This window comes from Sorex araneus, chromosome 5 (genome assembly GCF_027595985.1).
Source record: "Sorex araneus isolate mSorAra2 chromosome 5, mSorAra2.pri, whole genome shotgun sequence".
Lineage (NCBI taxonomy): Eukaryota > Metazoa > Chordata > Mammalia > Eulipotyphla > Soricidae > Sorex > Sorex araneus.
Genome location: NC_073306.1, coordinates 53,537,756 through 53,559,192, shown reverse-complemented (window position 1 = coordinate 53,559,192; position 21,437 = coordinate 53,537,756). Strand labels below are relative to the sequence as shown.

Genomic DNA, 21,437 nt, shown 5'->3' with positions numbered 1-21,437 from the left:
CCGTGGCGAGGGGGCGGGGTGGGGGGGGCGCCGAGCGAAGGTCGCCCTCCCGGGCTCCTTGGCAACTGTCGCTCCTCTGCAGCCTGGGCCGGTCGCTATGGCAACCAGCGGGGATGCGTCAGCTGAGGCGTGCAAGCAGGAGCTGGACGCATCCGCTGCCTCGTCCCGGTGAGAGAGGGCGCACAGGTACACGGGACGGGCTTCCCCCCCCCCCCGAAGAGGGCCCTGCGGACCCCACCAACCATCCCCTCGCAGGTGTGGGTGGGGTTTCCACCCGCCAAACCTCCTGCGGGTCCTCAGCTAATTCTCTCCAATCTCCAACTGGTCCACGAGGCCCTGAACTAAGCACACGCTCAGAGCCTGGCAGGTCACTGGGGTGCAAAGCCAGCCCCCTCCCCCATCCTTTACTTTGTGACTTTATTGGGGGGTGGGTGGAAGGCTTTTACCAGGCGCAAGGAGTTTCAGGCGTTTGCTATTTTCAGGGGAGCCATCTGAAATATGGGGAGAACAGCACCACCTCCTCCCTCGGAGGCTGTGAGAACCTGGGGGGCGGGGACCAGTCCCTCAGGCAGCCACACAGCTGCCCCTCAGGCAGTCTGACTTAGCAAGCCTGCACTGGGGCAAATGGGGGGCTGCCAGCCTCCACTCACTCAGTCGCTCAGAGTCTGTGGCACTGGGGAAGGGGAGAACCCTCCCCCCCACACAGAAGGGTTCCCACAGGCGGCAGATGGGGGGGCGGGTTGCATGGAGCCCTGGTCCAGTTGCTCCCACCCCAGCATAAAGAGGCCACAGTGGGCAGCTGGGGGTCCCCCACCTGGCAAGAGCTCAGAAGGTCGGGGCGGGAGGATGCTCATGCCCCACGTGGACCTGCCTCGCTGGCACCCCTGTCTTCACTGAGTGAAGGCCTCTGCTGATGGAGCCCTCTCTCGGCTGGACCCCGCTCCTGGCTTCTGGCTCTCCCAGAGATGTCCCAGACTGCTGGACTCCAAAAGCACCGAGGGGAAGCACCTAACCAGCCCCGTGCCTGAAGTTCTAATCATGGCTTCATGCTCTCAGCCAAGCTGACTCCACTGTCTGCTCTGGGATTCAGGTTCCCGCACCAAGAAGGGGGCCCTGGACTCTCCTCCCTGCCAGTGCCCGCTAGCCGGGGCCGGGGCTGCACCCACCTCCAGCTTCTGCTTGGTGTCAGCCCCCAGTAGGTCGCGGACATCTTCATTGTAGATCTCCAGGTAGGAGGCCCGGACCAGGAACTTGGTGTTCTCTGCGCACTGCAGGAAGCAGACACAGAAAGAGCGAAGGTTGCCGAGCTTATGCTGCGGGGCCAGAACATTGCAGGAGGAGGGGCAGGAGGCCAGAGGGGTACATCGTGGCACTGCCAGCCTGCTGCCCCGACTCCCCCTCCTCTTTGCCTCAGTGGGCCAGCTGTGTGTGCCTGAGTCTCTACGACTGTTGTCTAATGCTCTGGCTACAGGCGTCTAGGAAACGTCACCCCAGTTTTCACATAGTGAAATCATGACCACAGCGAAGGCCCGGACTGAGCACTGTCCCCGGCAGCTCTCACTAGCACTAGATGTTTCTGTAAGACACCAGCATAAATTCTGAGAGCAGAGACAGCGGCTCTGCAGCCGAGAGGAGGCCCTCCCTGTCCCCACATCGCCATCCCCAGAGGCAGGGATCTCGGTGCACTGCCACCAATGGACACCAGGGTAATTCTCACCTGCAGCTCGGACACAGGAATAACCAGTCTGGGCCCCGCCCACAAGAGCTCCAAGTCTTGGCTTCCCTAGCTCGAAAATGGGAATAAAAGTTATCTCCTGGGCCAGGGCAGGCGGTCAGTGAGCGCTCAGGGCTTTGCACATGGCACGGCCTGTAGCTTCTCAGTAAAATGGGAAGTCACATGGGCTAGAGAGAGGGGACAGAGGTTAAGGCACACGCCTTGCACCCACATCAGTCTTGCTGCGTTTCCATCCCCAGGACCTCACGGTCCCCTGCACTGCTGGGTGCATCCCTGGAAGAGGAAGCCCCCAAGCACCACCAGGGTGGTCTGGGCGATCCCCGACACTGCAGGTCCGGAGCAGCACCGCATCCTCAGATCCTAGCATTGAGCCAATTGACTGAGCAGCCCTTGGGAGCCCACCCACCCCCAAACCAAAGGGGAAGTCACCGTTGTTCCCACCACTTCTTGGGTTGTAACTTCCGGTAAGACACCCCCCGGCAGGCCCCGAGTCCCAGCCGACCCATTCTGTCCTCAAGGGCCTTACCTGGACACTCTCAAAGACATGCTCGAAGGCCCGGGGGATGATGCCCCGCTGCGAGGGCGGGTCCGGCAAGCCCTGCATGGTGAAGGACTTCCCGCTGCCCGTCTGTCCGTAGGCAAAGATGGTGCCGTTGTAGCCCTCAGTGACACCCTGTGGGGAAGGACAGAGGCTGTGCTCCTGGCTGAGCCCCGACTGCTCCTGCGCCCTGGGCAGGGTAGAGATGCAGCGGGCACCGTCCTGTCCCCCAGGAGTCCCTGACGGCCAGGCTGGGACACTGTCCCAGTGTGTGCACAGAGCTGTCCACAGCACCTGGCTGAGGGCTGGATGCCGTCTCCCAGAGCCCAGGGAGAACCCTGGCATGAGGCTGCAAGTTCAATGCCCAGCACTGTCCCCCATACTGAGTGCTGCCCCTGTGATCCTGGCACTACAATAAGGCATGTGACACCTGGCAAGTTCCCTGGTCATTGCAACAACCAAAATCAAAATAAAGAAAAAGGAAAGAAAAATTAAAAAATATGTGTGTATATACCATCGCTGTATCACTGTCATCCCGTTGTTTGTGGATTTACTCGAGCGGGCACCAGTAATGTCTCTATTCCTCTCCGCCCTGAGATTTTAGAAGCCTCTCCTTACTCGTCTTTCCCAATGATTGGAGCCTCTTTCAGGGTCAAGGGAATGAGACCTATCGTTACTGATTTTGGCATATCAAATACGCCACGGGTAGCTTGCCAGGCTCTGCCCGTGTGGGCGGGACACTCTCGGTAACTTGCCAGGCTCTCCAAGAGGTATGCACACACACACACACACACATAAATGTATATGTAAATGTATGTAAATTTACTTGCGTGCATACATTTACATATGTGCAAATATACATTTACATATATGTAAAATAGATATACCATTAAATCCAGACTTCCCCCTTCAAAGATTGTGTACCCTTGGGCTGAGCTTGCCTAGGTTTCCTGCTCTGTCCTAATATAAGAACGGCATCTGCTCCCAAGGCAGGGGTGAAGTTTCTAGAAGAGTTGGCTCATGTGCTAGCAGGTGACATGCCAGGGCTCTGAGGTGCTTCCTAAATATCTGCCAGGATTCCAGGATGCTCCATGCCCAAGGCAAGTGGAGATGTGTGTCGTGAGTTCAGGCGGAGGGCTAGAGGAGAGACGAAACTGTGTGTGACGGTAGGAGAACCAGGCAACCTTCCGAGGCGAGGTGGAGTAGGATGGGGGGGGTGGGCATTTAATGGGGGCCTTAGATTTTGACAGGTGACTGAAGAAGTCCAGTTGAGGGGACACTGAGAGGGGAGAGCAAGGGCCAGGGCAGAAGGTGACGCTGAGCAGGTGGTGATCTGGGTGGCACCTGGAGTCACCCTTCACCCCTGATGCCTTTACTGGGCATGCAGGTGTGTCGGCTGGGAGCAGCTCCATGCCAGGCTGGAGGCAGAGCCACACACACACATCCCTGAGGCCACAGACCCTATAACTCGGCACAGCAGAAGAGGAATCCTGTGTCAGAACGTGGGCAGAGACAGCAGCTCCAGGCCTCGAAGGCCCACATGGCATGCACATCCACCATAAACGCCCATCCCGAAGTCTAACACGGGTTGCCGAGCCCTGGCACTGCTGAGGAATAGGAGGAGGGTCGGAAGTCCTGGTCGTGGCCCCTCTGGCCAGAGTTTACAGGCCACTCAAGGACACCTCTCCCTTGTCTGAGGAAATGGTCTCCTGCAGCTCAGCAGAGGGCCAGGGGCTGCACGTGGCACGTGGGGGTAGGGGGGGAGTAGCCCCGCATCACTATGGAGAGGCGAGTCGGGCAGGGCACCCAACCAGGAACTGTTAGGCTGTGGCTTCCGGCGTCTCATCTCGGGGACCAGAGAAGGGATTCTCTGCGAGAATGAGTAGGGCTGCTCCAGCTAGCACTGCAGCCCACCCGCTGCATGAGTGTCGGGTAAAAACTGAGGAACTGAACTTATCCTTAAAAATGAAAAGCAAAGGCGGGGGAGACGGCTCAAAGGGCCGAAGCAGCAGCCCTGCTCCCAGCCTTGCTGGGCTCTAACTCCAGCACCACGTGGCCCCCCAGCACTGCCAGGTGAGGCCCCACTGGTGAGGGCTCCAAGGGATAAAAAACAAAAACAGAAACTGTCTGAGATATTTGTCATTAAAAACAATTTTATTTTTTTGCGCTTTATTTCACACAGTAACTCTTGAGCATCTGACTGAAACTAGGAGTGTAAAATATTCATATGCTGGATTTCAAAGACTTGATATGGAGAATGAGAAAGACCTCACTAGTAGCTAATGCATAACGATGGTTAGAAACAATAATAGGTTAGAGTGGCCTGAATAAAATGTATTAATAAAATTAATTTCAACTGCCTGCTTTCACTTTATTTTTATAGGGCCCCCTTCTTGGTGCTTGGGGGCCCAGGAGCACTGGTGCAGGCCTGACAGTGTTTGGGCCCCACGGTCCTCAGGGGCCACGAGGGCTGCACCCAGCAGTACTGCAGCGGGTGATGGTGCCATGCAGTACCAGGCAGGGTTAAACCTGAGCCTTGAGCATAGAAGGCATGAGCTCCACCCCTTTGAGCTATCTCCCTGACCCCACGCTTCATGCCTTCACGTTACAAAGCCCTTCTAGGAAACCTTGCATTACCTAGGGGCTCCCATTCTACTTTAAAGTGAAACGCTGAAAAAAATAAATAAATAAAGTGAAACGCTGTTGGGGCTGGAGCGATAGCACAGCGGGTAAAGCGTTTGCGACCGGGGTTTGATTCCCAGCATCCCATATGGTCCTCTGAGCACCGTCAGGAGTAATTCCTGAGTGCATGAGCCAGGAGTAACCCCTGTGCATTGCCGGGTGTGACCCAAAAAGCACTGCACTGTAGCACTGTTGTCCCACTGTTCATTGATTTGCTCAAGAGGGCACCAGTAACGTCTGTTTTTGGCATATCGAATACGCCACGGGTAGCTTGCCAGGCTCTGCCATGTGGGTGAGATACTCTCCTTTGGAGAGCTTGTCGGGCTCTCCAAGAGGACCCAAAAAGAAAAAAATGTGAAACGCTGCTTAAGCGCCCTGTGGGGTGGCCAGGAAGCACATGTCTTTGTCTAATGAAATACGTTTGTCATGAAGTTCCTCAGTCGCACTAGCCTGACTTCAAGTGCTGATGCCGGGCTGCCAGACACCCTAATGCAAGGCACAGACACACAACACTTTGACCGTAGCAGATACAGGTCTGCGGAACAGCACCGAAGCCAAGCAAAAACCAACGGACACGTTTTAAGGGAAATGCCAGGTTTCAAAAAGGCTTCCCTTATCAGACAATACCTGTGGATAGACAGGCTCATAGTGGGGAAGGGTCTAATAGGGGAGCCCCCAGTGCTCCCCTGGGGCTCTGCATTGCCTCCTCTGCTACTGCTTCCTAAACACTCACCGCCTCATGACACCAGTTGCCCACTGGCTCTCTTGAACTGGGTACCACGCTCTGCAATCACTGCTCTGAAAATGCACCGTGGCTCGAATATGCCGATTTTCACGCTTGTGAGCTCATCACCCACCCACACAGACCCCTGTGTTTACTAAAGAACCTCTGTCCTCAATTGTCTCATACCCCCTCTCCCTGCCCCCTCCCAATTAACCCTGGCTCTGGGGACTCTGGGGACTGTTCTGGCATGAGGAGGGGACTCCACTCCTACAGATGCAAGAGTCCTTGGATTCTAACTCATTGATGTCTCCAGAAACCAGCAGCCCCACCCCCGCCCCATCCCTCTTCTCCAGTCTGGATGTGGTAGAGGTCATGGTCCCTGAGTCCTGGGTGAGACAGGGGATGAATTCTTACAGCTGACTCCAAGACCACGGGGTAAGTAGGGGAGTAGGAGGGGATGGCAAAGGCACTGGCTAAACATCCCCAGACAAGTCATGCAGCAGGCAGGTGTGGAGGAGAGCACCGGGACGCGGGCAGGCTGTGTGGGCTAAAGGATGTGCAGGTCTGGGCAGATGGTACCCAGGAGAGTGAAGATTCATGGGCTGACAGAGAAGGTCACAAGTAGCCTGGACTTAAGAAGTAATGATGGAGAGGATAGACATACAGCAGGTAGAACCTTTGCCTCTAGAGCGGCCCACCCAAGTTCAACCCCCCTGCATCCCATAAGGCTCTGCCTGCACTGCCTGGAGTAATTCCTAAGTGTGAAGCCAGGAGTAACCCCTGAGCATCGGTGGGTTGACTAAATAATGCGTCTTTAAAAAAAGAGAGCTGGTGAAGGGAAAATGTGAGAGCAGAAAGGGTCAGTCAAAAGTGTTGGGGGCAAAAAAAAAAGTGCTGGGGGCGGGACCCGAGCGGCTAACACATTGGGGAGGGTGTTTGCCTTGCATGCAGCCGACCTGGGTTCGATCCCCAGTATCCCATATGGTCCCTGGATCACCACCAGGAGTAATTCCTGAGTGCAGAACCAGGAGTAACTCCTGAGCATTGCTGAGTGTGCCCCCCCCCCCAAAAAAAAAAAAAGAAAGTGCTGGAGCCTTTGTGCAATGGACCCCAAGGGAAGGTCCCAGAGTGAGCAGCCCTGCCAGTGGCCAGAACCCTGGGGCTGGGTCAGAAGCCCTGCAGGGGGCCGTCGCCACCCCCCCACCCTTCCTGATGCAGCTACTCCAGGTTAAGAGCCAAAAGAGCTGAACTTTGCATACCATTTGCATACTGCTGATCTCAAGACAGGCAGCTGGCATGGAGGTAGGGATCTGACCCTAATCAGGTCCATGCCACTCCAGGCCTCAGTCTGCCCGACAGCAACGACTCCAGTCCCATGAATCCACAGCCTTGGGAAGATCAAAGGCCTAACAGAAACATTTTTTCCTCCTTCCATCCAGAAGACCTTTTCCTGAGCTTTCTTACCTGGCCAACTACTTTCCTCAGCTTAGACCTCAACACTTCCAGGAAGGCCTCCCTGCCTTCTTGTTCCCAGCGCAGTTTTGCTTGCCTTCTCTATGTTTCTCTAAAAGTTCCACTCAGCACCCTGAATCCTCGTGACTAGCTTAGTTGCTGCTCTTCCAGCTGACCATGAGCCCTAGGGGGCAGGGGTTTAGTGGAAAGCAGCAGCTGTGTCTTCTTTGGGGCTATGCTGGGGCGGAGATACTGTGTGTTGGCTGGCGGAAGGGTTGAACGAATGAGCACAGGTTGGGTTGAGTTTGCCTTGCCAAATCAAAGCCCTGTAAGTCAGACCCCATAAAAAAAGGGGGGAGGGTTCCTTGTTCCAGAGGCCAGAAGCCAGGCTCACAGGCGCTCTCTGCAGAGCCAAAGATAGGAGGGGATCAAGGGAAAGGAAATGATTAGAGGAGGGTAGGGGGTGGGGGTCAAGGTGTGGCCTGGGAACAGGGGAGGGCGGGAGAAGACAGGGCTCTGTGGAGGAAAGAAGGTGGGGCAGGCAAGAGGCTGGGACCTTTAGAAAAGTCCTTAATTTCCAGGATGAGGATGGGAAGGCAGTTCTGTGGGAAGGTGACAGAAAGGGATGGAGTGAGGGGTCAGGGGGTGACTGTGTGTTTGGGGTGGGGGGATTCAAGGTAGCTCCTCCCAATGGGAACAGTCCTTGACCTTTAAGTGTCCACCAGGGCCCCACATAAGTGCCTTTCTGGCCACGTGGGGCAGCATCTTCCCCCGGGGCTCCCCGGCAGGGGCCCAGGCCCGGCCGGCGGTCCTCTGGGCGGCCTCTACCCTCACCTCCACCAGCGGGTAGGCGATCTCATTGTAGATCTGCTCGGTAAAGTGCTCCATGTAGTAGGCGCCGTCGAAGGTGAACTGCTTTGGCGGCTCGTCGGCGGCGCCCGGGTTCTGGATGAAGCACTGGCCGCGCGCACAGTCCACGGTCACCACGGTCCGGCAGTTCAGGTCCCGCTCGCGCCGGTTCATGGGGCGGCAGCGCACCACCACCTTCACCGCCTCGGAGGCCATGGGGCCGCGGCGGGGACGCCCGGAGGCCGGGGGGCGCGGCCAGCCCCCGGGCCAGCCCCGGCGGGCCAAGTGCGGGATGTGCGCTGCAGGAGCTGCCGCAGGACCCAAGGCGCCCCAGCCGCCCGCCCGCCCTCACGCACGCGCGCACGCACGCCGCCCCGGCCCGGCGTCCGCCGTTGCTGGGCAACGCCGTGGCATCACAGCCGGCGGCTCCCGGGAAGGTCCGGTCCACGTTCTCCCTCGCGGCCCGCCCTGGCTCTGCGGGCCCCTCCCACCCGTCCCTTCTCCCCTGGAAGGCTCAGGCTTCCGAGCTTAAGCAGAAGCCGCCCGGGGATGAGGACCGAAGGCAGAATGGAGGGGCCCTGCCCCGGGGTTGGCGACCTATCCCAAAGGCCCTGACACCTTCGGGCCACCTCCCTGTTGGCTTCCCACTCGCCCCCACTCCCACCCTCGACAAGTTACTTTCTAATGGCACATCCCGTAATGCCCCCTAATATTGAATTTATTTAACAGGCCACACCCAGCTGAGTTCCTGGGATCCTGTGTGGTTAGGGGAGTGGGGGAGGACTGAGGCCAAGGTCGGCCGAGAGGGTCCAGCCCCTTAAGCTTTATTTTATTTATTTATTTATTTATTGAAGTAAATAGATTTTATTTAGAGGTTTCTGAGGGAAGGAGGAAGGGATAAGTGGGAGAGAGAATAGTGAAAACGCGCTCAAGAGAGAACGCGGGCTTTTCCAAGAGTGGAGGAAGCCCCTACACATAACCGAGCTTTAGATACAAAAGTATGAAAGCATGAAAGCACACATCTCAAGAGGGGAGATGCGGGCGACACATGTGATCGGCCACGTGGGCGCAAGCAGCACATGGGCTCAGGCAGCATATGCGCCTTTAAGCTTTATTTTAAAAGCAAGCTCCAAACTCCCTGAGGCTGGCTCTCTCCCCTGTCACAGCTGACCATCCTGCCAGAACATGTCAGGGCTGTCCAGTCTCAAAGTCCTTTGGACCCCAACACTGTCTGCTACCTGCCAGGCTGTGACAGGCTTAGAGAGCTCAATCCCCAGCCTGGAGCCATAAATCTAGTCTGGGGAGAAGTAGAGTGACCTGGGAAACCAAAATCCCCTGATTTTGGAGAAGCGACAAACACAACCAGCAGATCTGTGGCTCTCTACCTCTTAACAGAGAAACACCCGGCAGAGGGCAGCTGGGACATTAAGCTGGAGGAGGTGACCAAGGTCAGGAAGGGGCAGAGGACAAGGAGACTTAGGTAAGCCCTTGCACATGGGAAGAGGGGAGGGGGTTTAGGCCACACCATGATGTGCTCAGGGCGTTTTCCGGGCTCTGTACTCAGGAGTGACCCCTGGCGGTGTTCAGGGAACCACATGCAGTGCTGGGATTTGAACCCAGAGCTGGTGGGATGCAAGCACCTTAACCTTACGGTATTAGCTCTCCACCCCGTCTGATTTGCGTTCCAGATGACAAGGCCACAAGTCTTCTCACAGGAAGTACCCACTGAAGCTTAGAAGCTTAGTTATCAGCAGAAGAGCAGAGCATGACCTGAGTAAGTCACTTATCTGATTCCTTCAGGCATCCTGTGCCCCTGAAAATGTCTGTCTGGTTCATTCAGGAAAAAAATAAAAGGACAACAGCTTCTTCTTTCAAAGGAAAGTCTGTATTAGACAACCTGAAGAAATGGATTTTCTTTATTTCAAGTCCACACGGTAAGGAGAGCAAGGTTATCCAGGTGGCACTGGTTTGGCACAAAGAGAAGAGTGATCTCCGCAGAATGAGGGCTGAGGCATCTACATGGGCGGGTCAAAGATCTCACTGTACCATGGAATCTTTAAAGGTGTCACGAAATGTTAAAGTGCTCTGGGAACATTCCCCATGCCTTGTCCACAGAGAGGACTTGCACAGCAAAACTCATTGCTTCTAAGGGGAGGGAACTTTGGCCTAAACCCAGCCCATCGAAGTGTGCGTCTCTGGTGGTGTGTCCCCCAGCCCAATTCCCCCAAGCCCCCTCTGTGAGAAATGTGAGGCTGGGGCCTCCCACCAGGAGCAGATCTTTGTCCAAGGAGATGGATTCCCACAGGGCTCACTGGCAGGGGGGCCCAGGGTCCTGCCTGTGCGTGTCCAGTATAAAAGCAATGGTATCCAGAGAACGTATCTGAGGGCATCAGAGAATTTCCTTTGGTCCCTTTCAGCATGTGACAAGGTTCCTCGTCAAGGCCGTTTCCAGGGCAGGAGGGCTGTAGGATGTATGAGGCCTGAACTCTCGGAGGCCCTCCCTTCCTCCTCTAGGAGACCCCAAATTGTTCCTTAGAATGTCCTTGGCAACAGGCCCCCACTCCCTGCTGGGAGGAGGGCAGTCTCCAGACTCGTGGCCAGGAATCAACCTGCACATGAAACTGCTAATAAGTTAACTCAATAGCTTCTTATGTGGAATGCTTCCTTATAAAAGGGCTGTCCCACACGACCATCCTAGATGAGTGCTGTCCCCCTGGGTCCCCCGCTTCCTGCTGACAAGCCTCCTCTGGCCAGATCCATACCAGTTCTCCCCTTGGTTGGGTCTGCTCATACCCCATGTCCCACGGGGCTGGTCTGGGGACATGGCTTCTGATGGCACCATCGGTGCGCACTGCCCCTCCACCCACCCAAAGAAAATGCCAGCACTGGATGGTTTCACAAACAGTCCCAAAGCGAGTATGCTGGTAGAATGTGTGGGTCAGGGCCGGTCACCCCTTTAAGCCTACTGCTCACCAGTCTTCCCAAAGGACTAAAGAAATATGGCTGGAGAACACATATTCAGAGTGTGGTGTGTGTGTGTGTGTGTGTCCCTGGGCTATGTAGGAGGGAGTGAGGTGAGTCCCTCTCTGGTCTCTCTGGCTTTCACCTGACATGGGCTTTAGGCCTGTGGCTGTGCCCCTACTGCTTTTCTGCTGTTCCCAGGACTCAGGGACTTCTTTAACCTCAGATGACCTAAGAAACCTCTGGTATTCTATCCAGCAGCCTGGCGGTCACGCCCTAGTGGTCATGCTTGCCCACAAGCTCTGGGATTTCTCTCGCGGAGAGACACTGCCCCTGGGCCTTAGCCCTGAGTGAGCCCTCTCTCCCGCCTCCCCAAACACCACTCCCCCAAGGGTCTGGCTCTTCTGTCAGAAATGCTCTCAAGATGCCCAGCCAGGGCCCCAGATCTGGCCACCCTATGACTATCCTCCAGAACAGAAATGCCCTGTCTCTACTGCCAGAAACTCTCTGCACTGGGGCCAATGTCGCCCAGAGGTGACGCGCATCCAAAGTGGCCGGGCTCTTCATGGGATGTGCTGGTGGGCCGCGTGTGTGAGAAGTGACCGGCAAACCCCCATCTCAGGGCTGCCCCCACAGGCAGGGAAGCGGTGGAAGGTAGATCCGAGGGGCATACTAACAGGGGTAGACAACCAGCAGGTGGACGAAGGTCAGAGTGACCTGCTGAGGCCCCTGGACCGGGGTGAGATGGGGCCTGTGGGCACAGAGCCTGACCCCTAGCCCAGGCCCTGCAGTTCTGCCTCGGACTTGGCATGGCCAAGTGGCCGGAGTGTCCGGGAAGGCCTGCCGGGAGGTCCATAGTCCTGCTCCTCATAACCGGGATTCAGGCGACCCATGTCCAGGGAGCAGAAGAGGCTGCGCTCGGTCACCGCGTGATGCTCCACCAACGCCTCCAGGCTGGGGAACTCGGCCGGCAGGTGCTAGGGGAGAAGGAAGGCGCTTCTGCTTCAACCACCCATGCCTGCGTGGGCAAGGTGCCCACTGCCCCCTCACATGGGTCCCCGCCCCCCTTCAGAGAGGGGGAATCTTTGCCATTTCCTCTTCTCATCCTCTCATCAAGTTGAGGTGTTCCGTTCCCTTGGTCCCCAGAAAACCTGTGGTCAGGTCTCCAGACCTGGAGACTCAGCGGCGGGTGCAAGCTTAGGAAAGTCCCAGCCCTGAGTCAGTTTCCGCCTCAACTGGAAGACAGATTAGGGTGTGGGAAAGCAAGGCTCCAAGACTGGGTGCTTACAGAAACGAAGGACGCGCCCCGTGCCCTGCTATAAGCATCCCGGTGCTGTAAGCGTTCTCTAAAGGGCAGCAGGGATGAGTCAAGAAGTCACATGGGGCGGGGCCAAAGAGAGCCAATGAGGCAGGAAAGGGGCGTGGTTAAAGAGAGCCAATGAGGGTCAGGAAGGGGGCGGGGCCAAGGAGAGCCAATGATGGGCTGGGAAGGAGGGGGGGCGTGAAGGGGGAGAGGAATAGTTGCTGCTCTGCCCCTGGAGGGTTTTCCGGGAGGGGGTGCAGCTTTACCTCCACGCAGTAGCGGCCCACGTGGTTCCGGAAGACCTGGTGAGGCACCACCCCACACTGGGTCCGCACAGACAGGCACCACTGGCCACTGGCTCCCGGCTCCGGCCACATCAGGAAGGCCCCAAGCACATCTCTCCGCAGCAGGGCGAGGGCGCAGGGCCTGCAGGGCAGCGGGGCAGGCTGAGGTCGCGGCCAGCCTCAAGGGGAGAACAGCCCCGACGGCACGGGGACACCAAGGGCTGGCTCGGGATGCTCTCCGGGAAAGGCAGCCCTCACACGCCCTTCCTAAATGCTTCCAGGGTCAGGCGCTGATGGCTGTGCCCAGGACTCATAGAGGGAGGTTCTGACATGAACACTGACACACAGGGGCCAGAGGGTGGCCTGGCCTGAGTGAGGCCCTGGGTTCCCTTCACGGCACCGTATTCCCCAACCTCCCGTGTACCACCAGGCATGGTCCTGGGGACCCCTGAGCATTGCTGGGTATGACCCCCCACACCTACCCACAACTCCAAACAAAAACCAGAACGGAGACCCAGAACGACAGAGTCCCTGGGGAGGCTGAGCCAGGCTGACGGCCTCCTACCTGGAGAGGCCCGCAAAGGCCCAGATGTTCTCCATCAGGCTGCCGTCCGTCTCCACCAGGCCCGAGGGCCCACTGGCTCCATGGGGCCACGCGTCCCATGCTGCAGGAACTGTGAAGGGACACCCACGGGTCAGAGGAGCTGTCCCCTCCTGTCCTCGGCACAACCCCCACCCCCACCCCACGGGTCCCAGCTCTCCCTGCCAAGCTGCCCTGCCGGCCCAACAGGCATTCATCCCACGCCCCAAAGACGCACCCATGCACAGGCACCCCCCTGCTTGCTGCCACCCACGGGTGAAGCACCCCTGCAGCTCTGCGGTGGCCCGGGAACCCCCAGGCTCAGGCCCGATGCCTCAGGCTCTGTCACCACTTTGCAGACAGGGACTCTTGGGCCCAGGAGCCTGACACACTCCAGGGAGGGCACCCGGGAGCCAGGCTGGGTGCCCGGGGGACAGGCACGGCCCTGCCACTCACGGGCCTCCCGAGCTGACAGCTGCAGTTGGGTCTCGTAGGTGCAGCAGCGGTAGGCCCCCGAGCGGATCACCTTGCTCCGGATGGCCTTCTTCCGCACCAGCGTGGGGGAGCAGTAGGGGTTCCCCAGGCGGGCGTGGCGAGTGCCCCCTCGGCCTTCTGACTCCAACAGCTCCTTCTAGAAAAGGGGGCCCGCCGGAGAAGGGGCTCAGGCCTGGCTCTGCTGGGTCACACAGAGCCCCTCCCCTGCCCACATACACACTGAAATCCAGCAGCCCCCACCCCGGGCCAGCCCGAATCCTGGCCCAGCTGCCTTGTCTTGTGCCCACTCCCTGACTGGGGTGGGGGGGGGGGTGTCTGCGTACCCCACTGCCTGCAGGCCCTTCTGCTGGGAGCCGCCGGAAGGACACCAGTGCATGCACATTCTGTGAGAGCTGATCCCGGCCGAAGGGTTCCCGGATAAGGCCTGGGGGGCCCTCAGGGCTGGACAGTGGTTTCGGAGGCATCTCCCCTGTGGGCCCCGGGCTGGGCTCAGGGTGTGCCCGCTCCTCAGGGTGCTGCAAGAGGTAGGAGAGCTGGAAGGAGCGGCAGAGCAGCAGGTGCAGGAGCTGGACCTAGGGAGACGGGAGACACAGGAGGGAACTCCTGAAACAGATCCCGCACCCCACCTGCCACGGCAGTGTTGCCTCAGGCCTGGGGTGCCCCCCACAACTCTTCCAGGACAAACTTCCACTTAACCCTCAAAACCTCGCCACCCTGCAGCCTTTTCTACCAGCTTCTGCGGTCATTTTAACAAATACCAAATGAGCACCTGTTCCGCTCCTGGCCCCAAGCCACAGTTGGGAGTAAGGGGCTAAATGCCCTGCTGCCATGATGCTCCACCAGCCCCGCTCAGGGGCAGCTAAGTGTCCAGCCCTGGAGTCACAGAACCTGGTGCGCAATCCTAGCTTGGTCACCGAGGAACTGCCATGTGACTCTGGGCAAGCACAGAGCCCCTGTACATCCACATCCCCTCCCCTGCCTCCCGGCGCTGCTTCAGTGAAATGGAACACAGGAGAAGCCGGTACACTGGTGCCCGCACATTTGACCGATGACACACACCTGCCCGCCCTCGCACGTCAGCACCCTGCGCTCCAGGGGTCAGTACTAGGGCAGGGGAGATAGCGCAAAGGGCAGGAGCAGGTATGCACAGGCCCCAGCTAGGTCCCTGACACTGCCTGAGGGGAAGCCTCACCCCTCACCCAAAACAAAACCCAGAAGATCAAGGACCAGGTCTTGGCAGCCTGTCACCCAGAAGGGGGTGATGGTGAATGTTTGCTGGACAGAACCAAACCTCCTTCTGCTCCCAGAGACGGGCTTCTGGAGCCTGCAGTAGGTGGTGGTGCGCTGGCTTTAACTGTCCACTCCCCCTGCCCAGCCACTGGCCTCGCCCCTGCCCAATTCAAATGTGGGCACCATGTGTGCCCTCAGAGAACTCCAGGTTCCAGGCTGAGGAGCGGATGAAGGATGGAGTCAGTGCAACTCACATCTCAGGACCCCCGGAGGAAGGTGTGCCCTAGTATCTTAAACTGTGTTGTCCTGAGAAATTTGTCAATAGTGAAAGGTTTCTGGATATGCAACGACCCAAAATGAATTCAAAGTCAAGTGCATGATGAATCTGGAGGGGCTTCCAGTAGCCCTCACCTGGGGTTTCATTTGTTTGTTCTGAAAGGTTTGGGACCAACTTGGTCCCAAAACTTGGTCCCTTGGTACTCCTAGGTCTGTGCTCAGGGATTACACCTGGCAGGCTCGTGGGAAACATATTGGGTGCCAGGGATTGAACCTGGGTCTGCTGCATGCAAGGTAAGCGCCCTTCCTGTTGGATTATCACTTTGGGCTCCCAAAACCAAGTTTCTCAATTTTCTCCCACTCACACTCCCTTTTTATTGCAACATGGGCCACCACTACCAGAAACACCCAAAATTTAATTTAATTTTGGGCCACTGCAAAGGCCACTGACTCGCTTCTGTGGAGACCTCAGTGGGCAAAGCCATAGAAGGTGCCACAGGTGGTGAGGGGGTGCAGGCCTTAGCCCAGCACTGCCCTCCCCCTCATCTTCAGGGGCGGTCCCCTGAAGAGGCCCCACATACCTCTCCAGGCTGGTTGCCCACGAAGAGGTGGCAGAAGAGTCTGCTGGGCGGGCTCCGAGGGTTCCGGGCCAGGAAGGCAAACTGGCAATCTGCCGGGCACCAGGTGGAGAAGAGGATGCGCCGTAGGGCGTGGGCCATCAGGAGCACCTGAGGAGGCAGCAGCCTCAGCCCTGGGGAACCCCCTACCGCAGCCCCCCCATACACTGCCAGGCCTCCCGGGGCCCCCCTTCAGTCTTAGCCCAGTGCCAGCCCCCGACGGCTCCTCAGGTAAAGAGAGTTTTCCTGGGCCAGAGCAACTGTACAGCGGGTAGGGCGTTTGCCTTGCACACGGCCAACCCTAGTTCAATCCCCGGCATCCTATATGGTTCCCCGAGCACCGCTGGGAGTAATTCCTGAGTGCAGAGCCAGGAGTAACCCTTGAGCATCGCCAGGTGTGACCCTAAAGAACCAAAAAACAAAGTTTTTCTCTCCCAAGCTTTGCCCAAATCCCACTGTCAATTGGAACCTGCAAAATCCTAGGGCTGCTGGGCTCCCCCTGCCTTGGCCTGGGAACCCAGGGCAGGGCCGAGCGTCCACGGGCACAGGGGCACCGAGAAAGGTAGCGGAGGAGGCAGGTCCCTGCTCACACGCCCACACTCTGGCGTTGGGCTGAGCGGGGTTCGGATGCTCCCTGTCTAACCAGGGTGAGCACTGCCCCGTGCACGTGTGGAGATGAGTGTCGAGGGGCAGTGCCTCGAGGTGGGTGGCGAGTGGCCAGTGAGTCCGCCTGCACCCGTCTCTGAGGGTGGCTCGGGAAGCAGGGGTCCACTGTCAGACATGCACACAGTGTGGGGTGAGGGCAGCAACTAAGCAGGGGCAGAGGTCTTGGGGGAGAGGGAGGTGCAACTGGTCAGAGCTTGCCCGGCAGGTGGGGAGATGGAGCACCCCAAATCCATAGCATGCTGGATGCCAGGGAGACGCCTGGGGCAGCAGGGTGAAGGGCCGGGGCTGAGCTGGGGTCCCGAGGAGGGGAGGGTATCCGTCCAGCTGCAGCTCCTACCTCACCCTCCCCGCTGTAGATCTTGAGACCCTGAAGACTGAATTTCAGGATGACAGCCCGGCGTCGGGGACAATCCTAGGCGGGAGAGAGGGGGCAGGGGTGGCATTAGCTTCCAGGGCCTGCCGAGCCTCAGCACCAGCCTCTCCTCCCCACCCTCTGGGCAGGCCACCTGAAGTGGGGAAGCATGCGTGGCTCCCCCACCCCGCTGGGCCCACAGGCAGCTGTGAATAACACCCCCCCTAGCTCCAACCTGCACCCTAAATCCGGGGGCACAGGTCACGGCTCCCAAGGGACGGGGGTCTGGGAGCCTGGCTGAGGGGTTCATCTCTCGGCCTGCCTGTCCTGCCCCTCACGGGGCCGTCTGTCTTCACTCCATGACTGGTGGAGACGGGTGAGACAGTCTCCAGGGACAGGCCCCCTGACATCTCCCAGTCTGTGCTCCCCACCAGGAGCGCCCCTGTGGCACAGCCCCTACCTTCAGCGCCCACAGCTGCTGCTGCACCAGCCACACACTCTCCTGCGTGCCCAGGTCATGCACAGGGAAGGAGCCCACGTACTGCAGGAACACGGAGGTGCTGGGCTTGGTTCCAGAGCCCGGGCTCCAAATCCCCCCTCCCCCCGCCACTGCAAACACAGACAGGTGCCTGGGGCAAACCAGAGAGCCCCTCTGAACATGCTCACACCCCAGAGTATGGTCAAAGGAGGGAAGATGCAGAAAAAGGTCCCCCCCCTGCCCCGCACCCCTCCTCCGCACCTTCTGCAGGGGGATCCCACCCACCTGGGCAAACTTGGTGATGCACCGGGGGCGGAGAGCAACGGGCCCACAGTCGGATGCCCTCCGGGCCCCTGCCCCCGGCTTCTGCATGGCCCCCAAGGCCAGGGTTCACGCCCTCACAGAAGACGCCTGCAGGAGGGCAGAGGACAAGAGGAGAGATGCTAGAGCAGCTGACCACAGAGCTCAGTGCGTCCCTGGACATGCACGGGCCAGGCTGGGGCCGGGCCCTGGAGATGTGGGGACAGGCAGCCCTCTGGCCCTCCCAAGACCACATTCAGGCAGGATGTGGGAGGACAAGGGGACGAAGGGCAGGAAGCGAAGGGGCTAGTGAGGCTCAGGAGCACTGAAGGAAGGAGCCTGGCAGCTGGGCCCCGTCACTGCCAGCACCTCTGTGCTCTGGGCCTGGAAGTGGGGAGCAACGCATGCACCCAGCTAAGGTACAGGAGGGCAGCCTGGGAGGCACCCTGAGAGGAGAGAGGGGTCTACAGTGCCAGGGACTCGGGGCAGGGTCCCGAGGGTGGTCGGCTCAGCCTGACCCCACAAAATGCACCACTGGTGAACTGGGGTGGGAGGGAGGGATGGGGCAACAGTGGTGCTTCCTGGGGTCCCCTCGCCCCAAGGTACTGGTGGAAGGGAGGCACCTGGACTGGGCCAGCAGGGACTGCACCCCCAGTGGGTCTCCACATACACTGAGGGCTGCTCCCTTCCTCCCGGAAGGACAGGTACCCAGTATGCCGCCAGCAGAATTCTGGAACTAGGGTACCCAGAGGCTGGGTTCCATCCCAGCAAAGCACAATGCCGCTGAGTGATCCCTGAGCACCAAACAGGGAGCAGCCTGCAATACCACCAGGTCCCCAAAACAAAAGAAAAGCAAAACCAAACACAGGAGAGAGGGACCCTCAGTGTCTTCACCCAGGAGGGTGCTGGGGAAAACCACTAGGGCAGACCAATTTCAGGGTCCTCCTATAGCAAGTCATACTGACAGGAGACCCCCCACCCCAGCCCAGAGGCCTGTCAGGGGAACGCAGGGGTCAGTCGGGGTGTGGGGAGGAAACAGGGGTGTCCTAGATCATCTGCTTTCAGCAGTCCTAGGAGGAGGCAGGGGGCTTTCAGCCTGACACACAGAGCCCAGGGAACATGGACTCTGCTGGCCATGACCTTCAGACTCACGCTCAGGGCAGCAGGACACATGAAGTGACAAGCATGGAAAGAACTGAAAAAAAATAAAGGCTGGCAAACTTGCTGGTTTCTGTCCCATGTGCCCTCACTCCTGTTTCCTGCCCGGGTTGGCCTGTTCCCCCTGCCCCCCACACACACACACTAACTGGCACGGCAGCTCTGTGACCCCCTTCTGGGGATGGGAAGGGGGTCCCAGTGAACTGCATGTCCCCCGCCCCTTTAGGAGCGGGGTTGTCCATCAGGAATCAGAAAACTTGCTAGACTTCAAAGCACTGCGGTGCCTGAACTCACCCTCTCACTTCAGTCACATCAGGGGTTGCCCTGTACCTGCGGGCACAGGGGGGAGAGAGGAGGCAGAGACTGGCAGAGTAGAAGCGGGGCTGGGGAGTGAGTACAGCAGGCAGGGCACTTGCCTGATGCGGAGCTGACCCCAGTGTGATCCACAGATGCACCCCTGAGCACTGTCAGGAGAGGTCCCTGAGTGCAGAGCCGGGGGTCAGCCCTGAGCACTGGCACGGGTGGCCCAATATCCCCCACCCCCCACACACACCACCAAAAGCGTGTGGAAGGGAGAAAGGGTGGGCAGGACGCAAAGGCAGAAACAGAAGCGGGGACAGAGTGGGGTCAGGAAACCAAAGAGAGCCCGTGGAGACGAGGGAGTGAGGGGGTGGCAGGAGGAATGCAGAGGGGCCGTGCAGGCACGTGCGTGTGACCATGTCTCCAGAAGGCCATCCGTGCGCGGCTTTCCTGGGGACAGCCCGTGTCTAGGTGGAAGGGATGGGGAGGACCCTCACCCGAGAAGGCAGAGGGTCTCTCTTCCTTCCCCGCCCTCCCAAGCCTGAGGGACACACACCTTCAGGCCCGGACGTGCCGCCGCGGGGACCAGGAGCTGCCCAGGTCCACTCAGCCCTGAAGACACGCTCAGCACCTCCTCGCACACCCGCTTCTCTCCGGGGGCCCAGACCTGGTTTTCTGTGGCTCTGCCAGGAGCACAGCGGGGCCAGCAGTATCCCGAGGGGGCAGGTCTGAAATGTGGCTCTTCTCTGGCCTCAGACGCCCGAGCGGCGCTGCTCGAGCTGGGATGGCAGGGCGCACTGCTCCGGCCCTTTGTGTGCACAGAGCCCAGCCGGCACTTCACAGCCCTGCAAGGAGGAGTGGGGGTGACATGGGATGACATCGCTTATCCACGGACACACAGCATGGAGGCAGCGGGGGAGGGAGGGGATCTGGGATGTAAACTCCGTTCTCCTCCCAGGGCAGGGCACTCCTTGTGCCCAGACTCCCTTCCCTCAGTAGGCCCCACGTGCCCACGGGGGCATACAAGTGAGGGGCAGCCAGGTGAGGGGAACATCACAGGTGAGGGAGCATCCTGGTGCGGTGTGGGGGAGCATCCAGGTGCGGGGCATCCAAATGTGGGGGGCACCGCAGGTGAGGGGGCACCTTGGAGAGGGGTGCAGTGCAGTCGGGAAGAGCTGCAGTGTGCCGGGACAGCTGCGGAGGGGCTGCCGCTGCCACTGACTCCCCAGCGTTCACTTCCTTCCCCGCAGCTCTAGATGCCTCCCCCACCTGCACTAGATGCCAGAACACGAGGAGCTGGTACCGCTCGCAAGTGACAGAGGTGGGGTGAGGTACGGTTGGGCAAGTCCCTTTACCTCTGGGCTCCTGCTCCGGGCCAGTAAGTGGGGCAGGATGGGGCCCGTGGGGGGCGGGGGGGTTCAGTGACCTCCAGAGGGATATTCCCCTGCGTCAAACTAGGTGCCCGAGTCCAAAGCCGCCTCCCCATCCCGGCAGAGTCCCGAGCCAGAGCTGCCCCGGAAACCAGCCTCTCGGGGTCGCCGGGGCCGTGGAGGGCGACACAAAGGGGCGCGGAGGCCGGCCGGCGCGTGCAGGGAGGTGGCGACAGCGAGCACCAAGTGCCGCTCTCAGGCACCGGACCAGCGCCCCCGCCCCGGGCCGAGCAACTCCGCGCAGCGACCCAGACCGCGGCCGGGCGACACGCACGGGAGAGCCCGGCCCCAGGGGGCCCCGCGCCGGGACGCCCCCGCCCGCCCGCCCGCCCGCGCCCTCGCCCGCGTTGCCCACTCACCGTGCCCGCACAGCGCCGGTCCAGCTGCCGCCGCTCCAGCCGCGACCCCAGCGCGTCCCAGCGGGCCGCCCCGCCCCCCGCCGCCCCCGCGCCCCGCGCCCCCCACGTGGCCGCGGGAATCAGCTCCGCGCATCACCTGGTGGCGGCTCCGGGCTGCGCCCACCAATCGGGCTCCGCGATGCGGCTCCCCGGGGGCGGGCCGGGGGCGCCTCCCCAATCAGCGGCCGCGAACGCCGTGGCCCCGCCCCCGCCTGCTCGAGCCCGGGCGCTCAGCCGCAAGGGGTGGGAAAGCGGTACCTGGTGGCGCCGCTGCCCAGTCTGAGGGTCTCTACGCGGGTCCTGGGCCTAGCCGAGGGGTCCCTCCTTTTGAAAAGCCCCTCCCTCTCTCCCCTTGGCTTGCTGCGTTTAGACGACTCAGTGCGATTATTCCAGAAGCTCCTCCCTGATCACCAGTGACTCCACTCCCTGCACCCCGCTGTGGACTCTCGGCTGGGATTCTCACTCTCGTGCAGCGCAAGCAGCGCTGTACAGAAAGCGCGGAGGCAAAGCCCGCGTCCAGGTCCAGCCAGTACCCGGGACAGTACCCCGGCTCGTCGGTCCGCAGGCATTCAGTGATGTCTTGGTGGGGCGGGGGTTGGGGGGTTTGAGCCACATCTGGCTGTGCTCAG

General features: G+C 59.8%; 2 protein-coding genes across 15 annotated transcripts in view; both read right to left on the bottom strand.

The window, feature by feature from the left end:
- Window positions 1-8,310, bottom strand: part of KIF17 (kinesin family member 17) — a 43,789-nt gene extending 35,479 nt beyond the window's left edge. For all 11 annotated transcript variants that reach the window (XR_008630337.1, XR_008630335.1, XR_008630336.1 and 8 more), the window contains exons 1-3: window positions 7,966-8,310; window positions 2,262-2,408; window positions 1,167-1,268 (exon numbers count right to left, since the gene is read on the bottom strand). Coding sequence is in view for 8 of the 11 variants with exons in the window: in XM_055140546.1 (XP_054996521.1) it covers window positions 1,167-1,268; window positions 2,262-2,408; window positions 7,966-8,196 (480 nt within the window). In the remaining 3 variants the exon portion in view is untranslated. The remainder of the gene's footprint in view (window positions 1-1,166; window positions 1,269-2,261; window positions 2,409-7,965) is intronic.
- Window positions 8,311-9,855: 1,545 nt separating this feature from the next.
- On the bottom strand, window positions 9,856-20,852 carry SH2D5 (SH2 domain containing 5). Of its 4 annotated transcripts, none has more exons than XM_055140575.1 (11): window positions 20,770-20,852; window positions 19,537-19,825; window positions 17,508-17,633; window positions 17,205-17,285; window positions 16,730-16,804; window positions 15,691-15,837; window positions 13,927-14,175; window positions 13,565-13,739; window positions 13,094-13,202; window positions 12,511-12,670; window positions 9,856-11,918 (listed from the first exon to the last, which is right to left on the bottom strand). In XM_055140575.1, the coding sequence occupies exons 3-11, from the start codon at window positions 17,592-17,594 to the stop codon at window positions 11,715-11,717; spliced, it is 1,287 nt and encodes a 428-aa protein (XP_054996550.1). In that variant the 5' UTR covers window positions 17,595-17,633; window positions 19,537-19,825; window positions 20,770-20,852; the 3' UTR covers window positions 9,856-11,714. The 4 variants fall into 4 exon arrangements, with proteins under 4 accessions (XP_054996550.1, XP_054996551.1, XP_054996553.1 ...); XM_055140576.1 differs by having other exon boundaries at window positions 19,648-19,825; XM_055140578.1 differs by lacking the exon at window positions 17,205-17,285.
- Window positions 20,853-21,437: the final 585 nt, after the last annotated feature.

Coding starts and splice junctions, on each gene's coding strand:
- SH2D5 (XM_055140575.1), bottom strand. CDS start 17,594: ATGCAGAAGCCGGGGGCAGGGGCCCGGAGGGCATCCGACTGTGGGCCC. Junction 15,838..16,729: donor TCTACAGCGGGGAGGGTGAG/GTAGGAGCTGCA, acceptor CTGCCTCCTCAG/GTGCTCCTGATGGCCCACGC. Junction 11,919..12,510: donor TGGGCCGCTACTGCGTGGAG/GTAAAGCTGCAC, acceptor CTTCTCCCCTAG/CACCTGCCGGCCGAGTTCCC.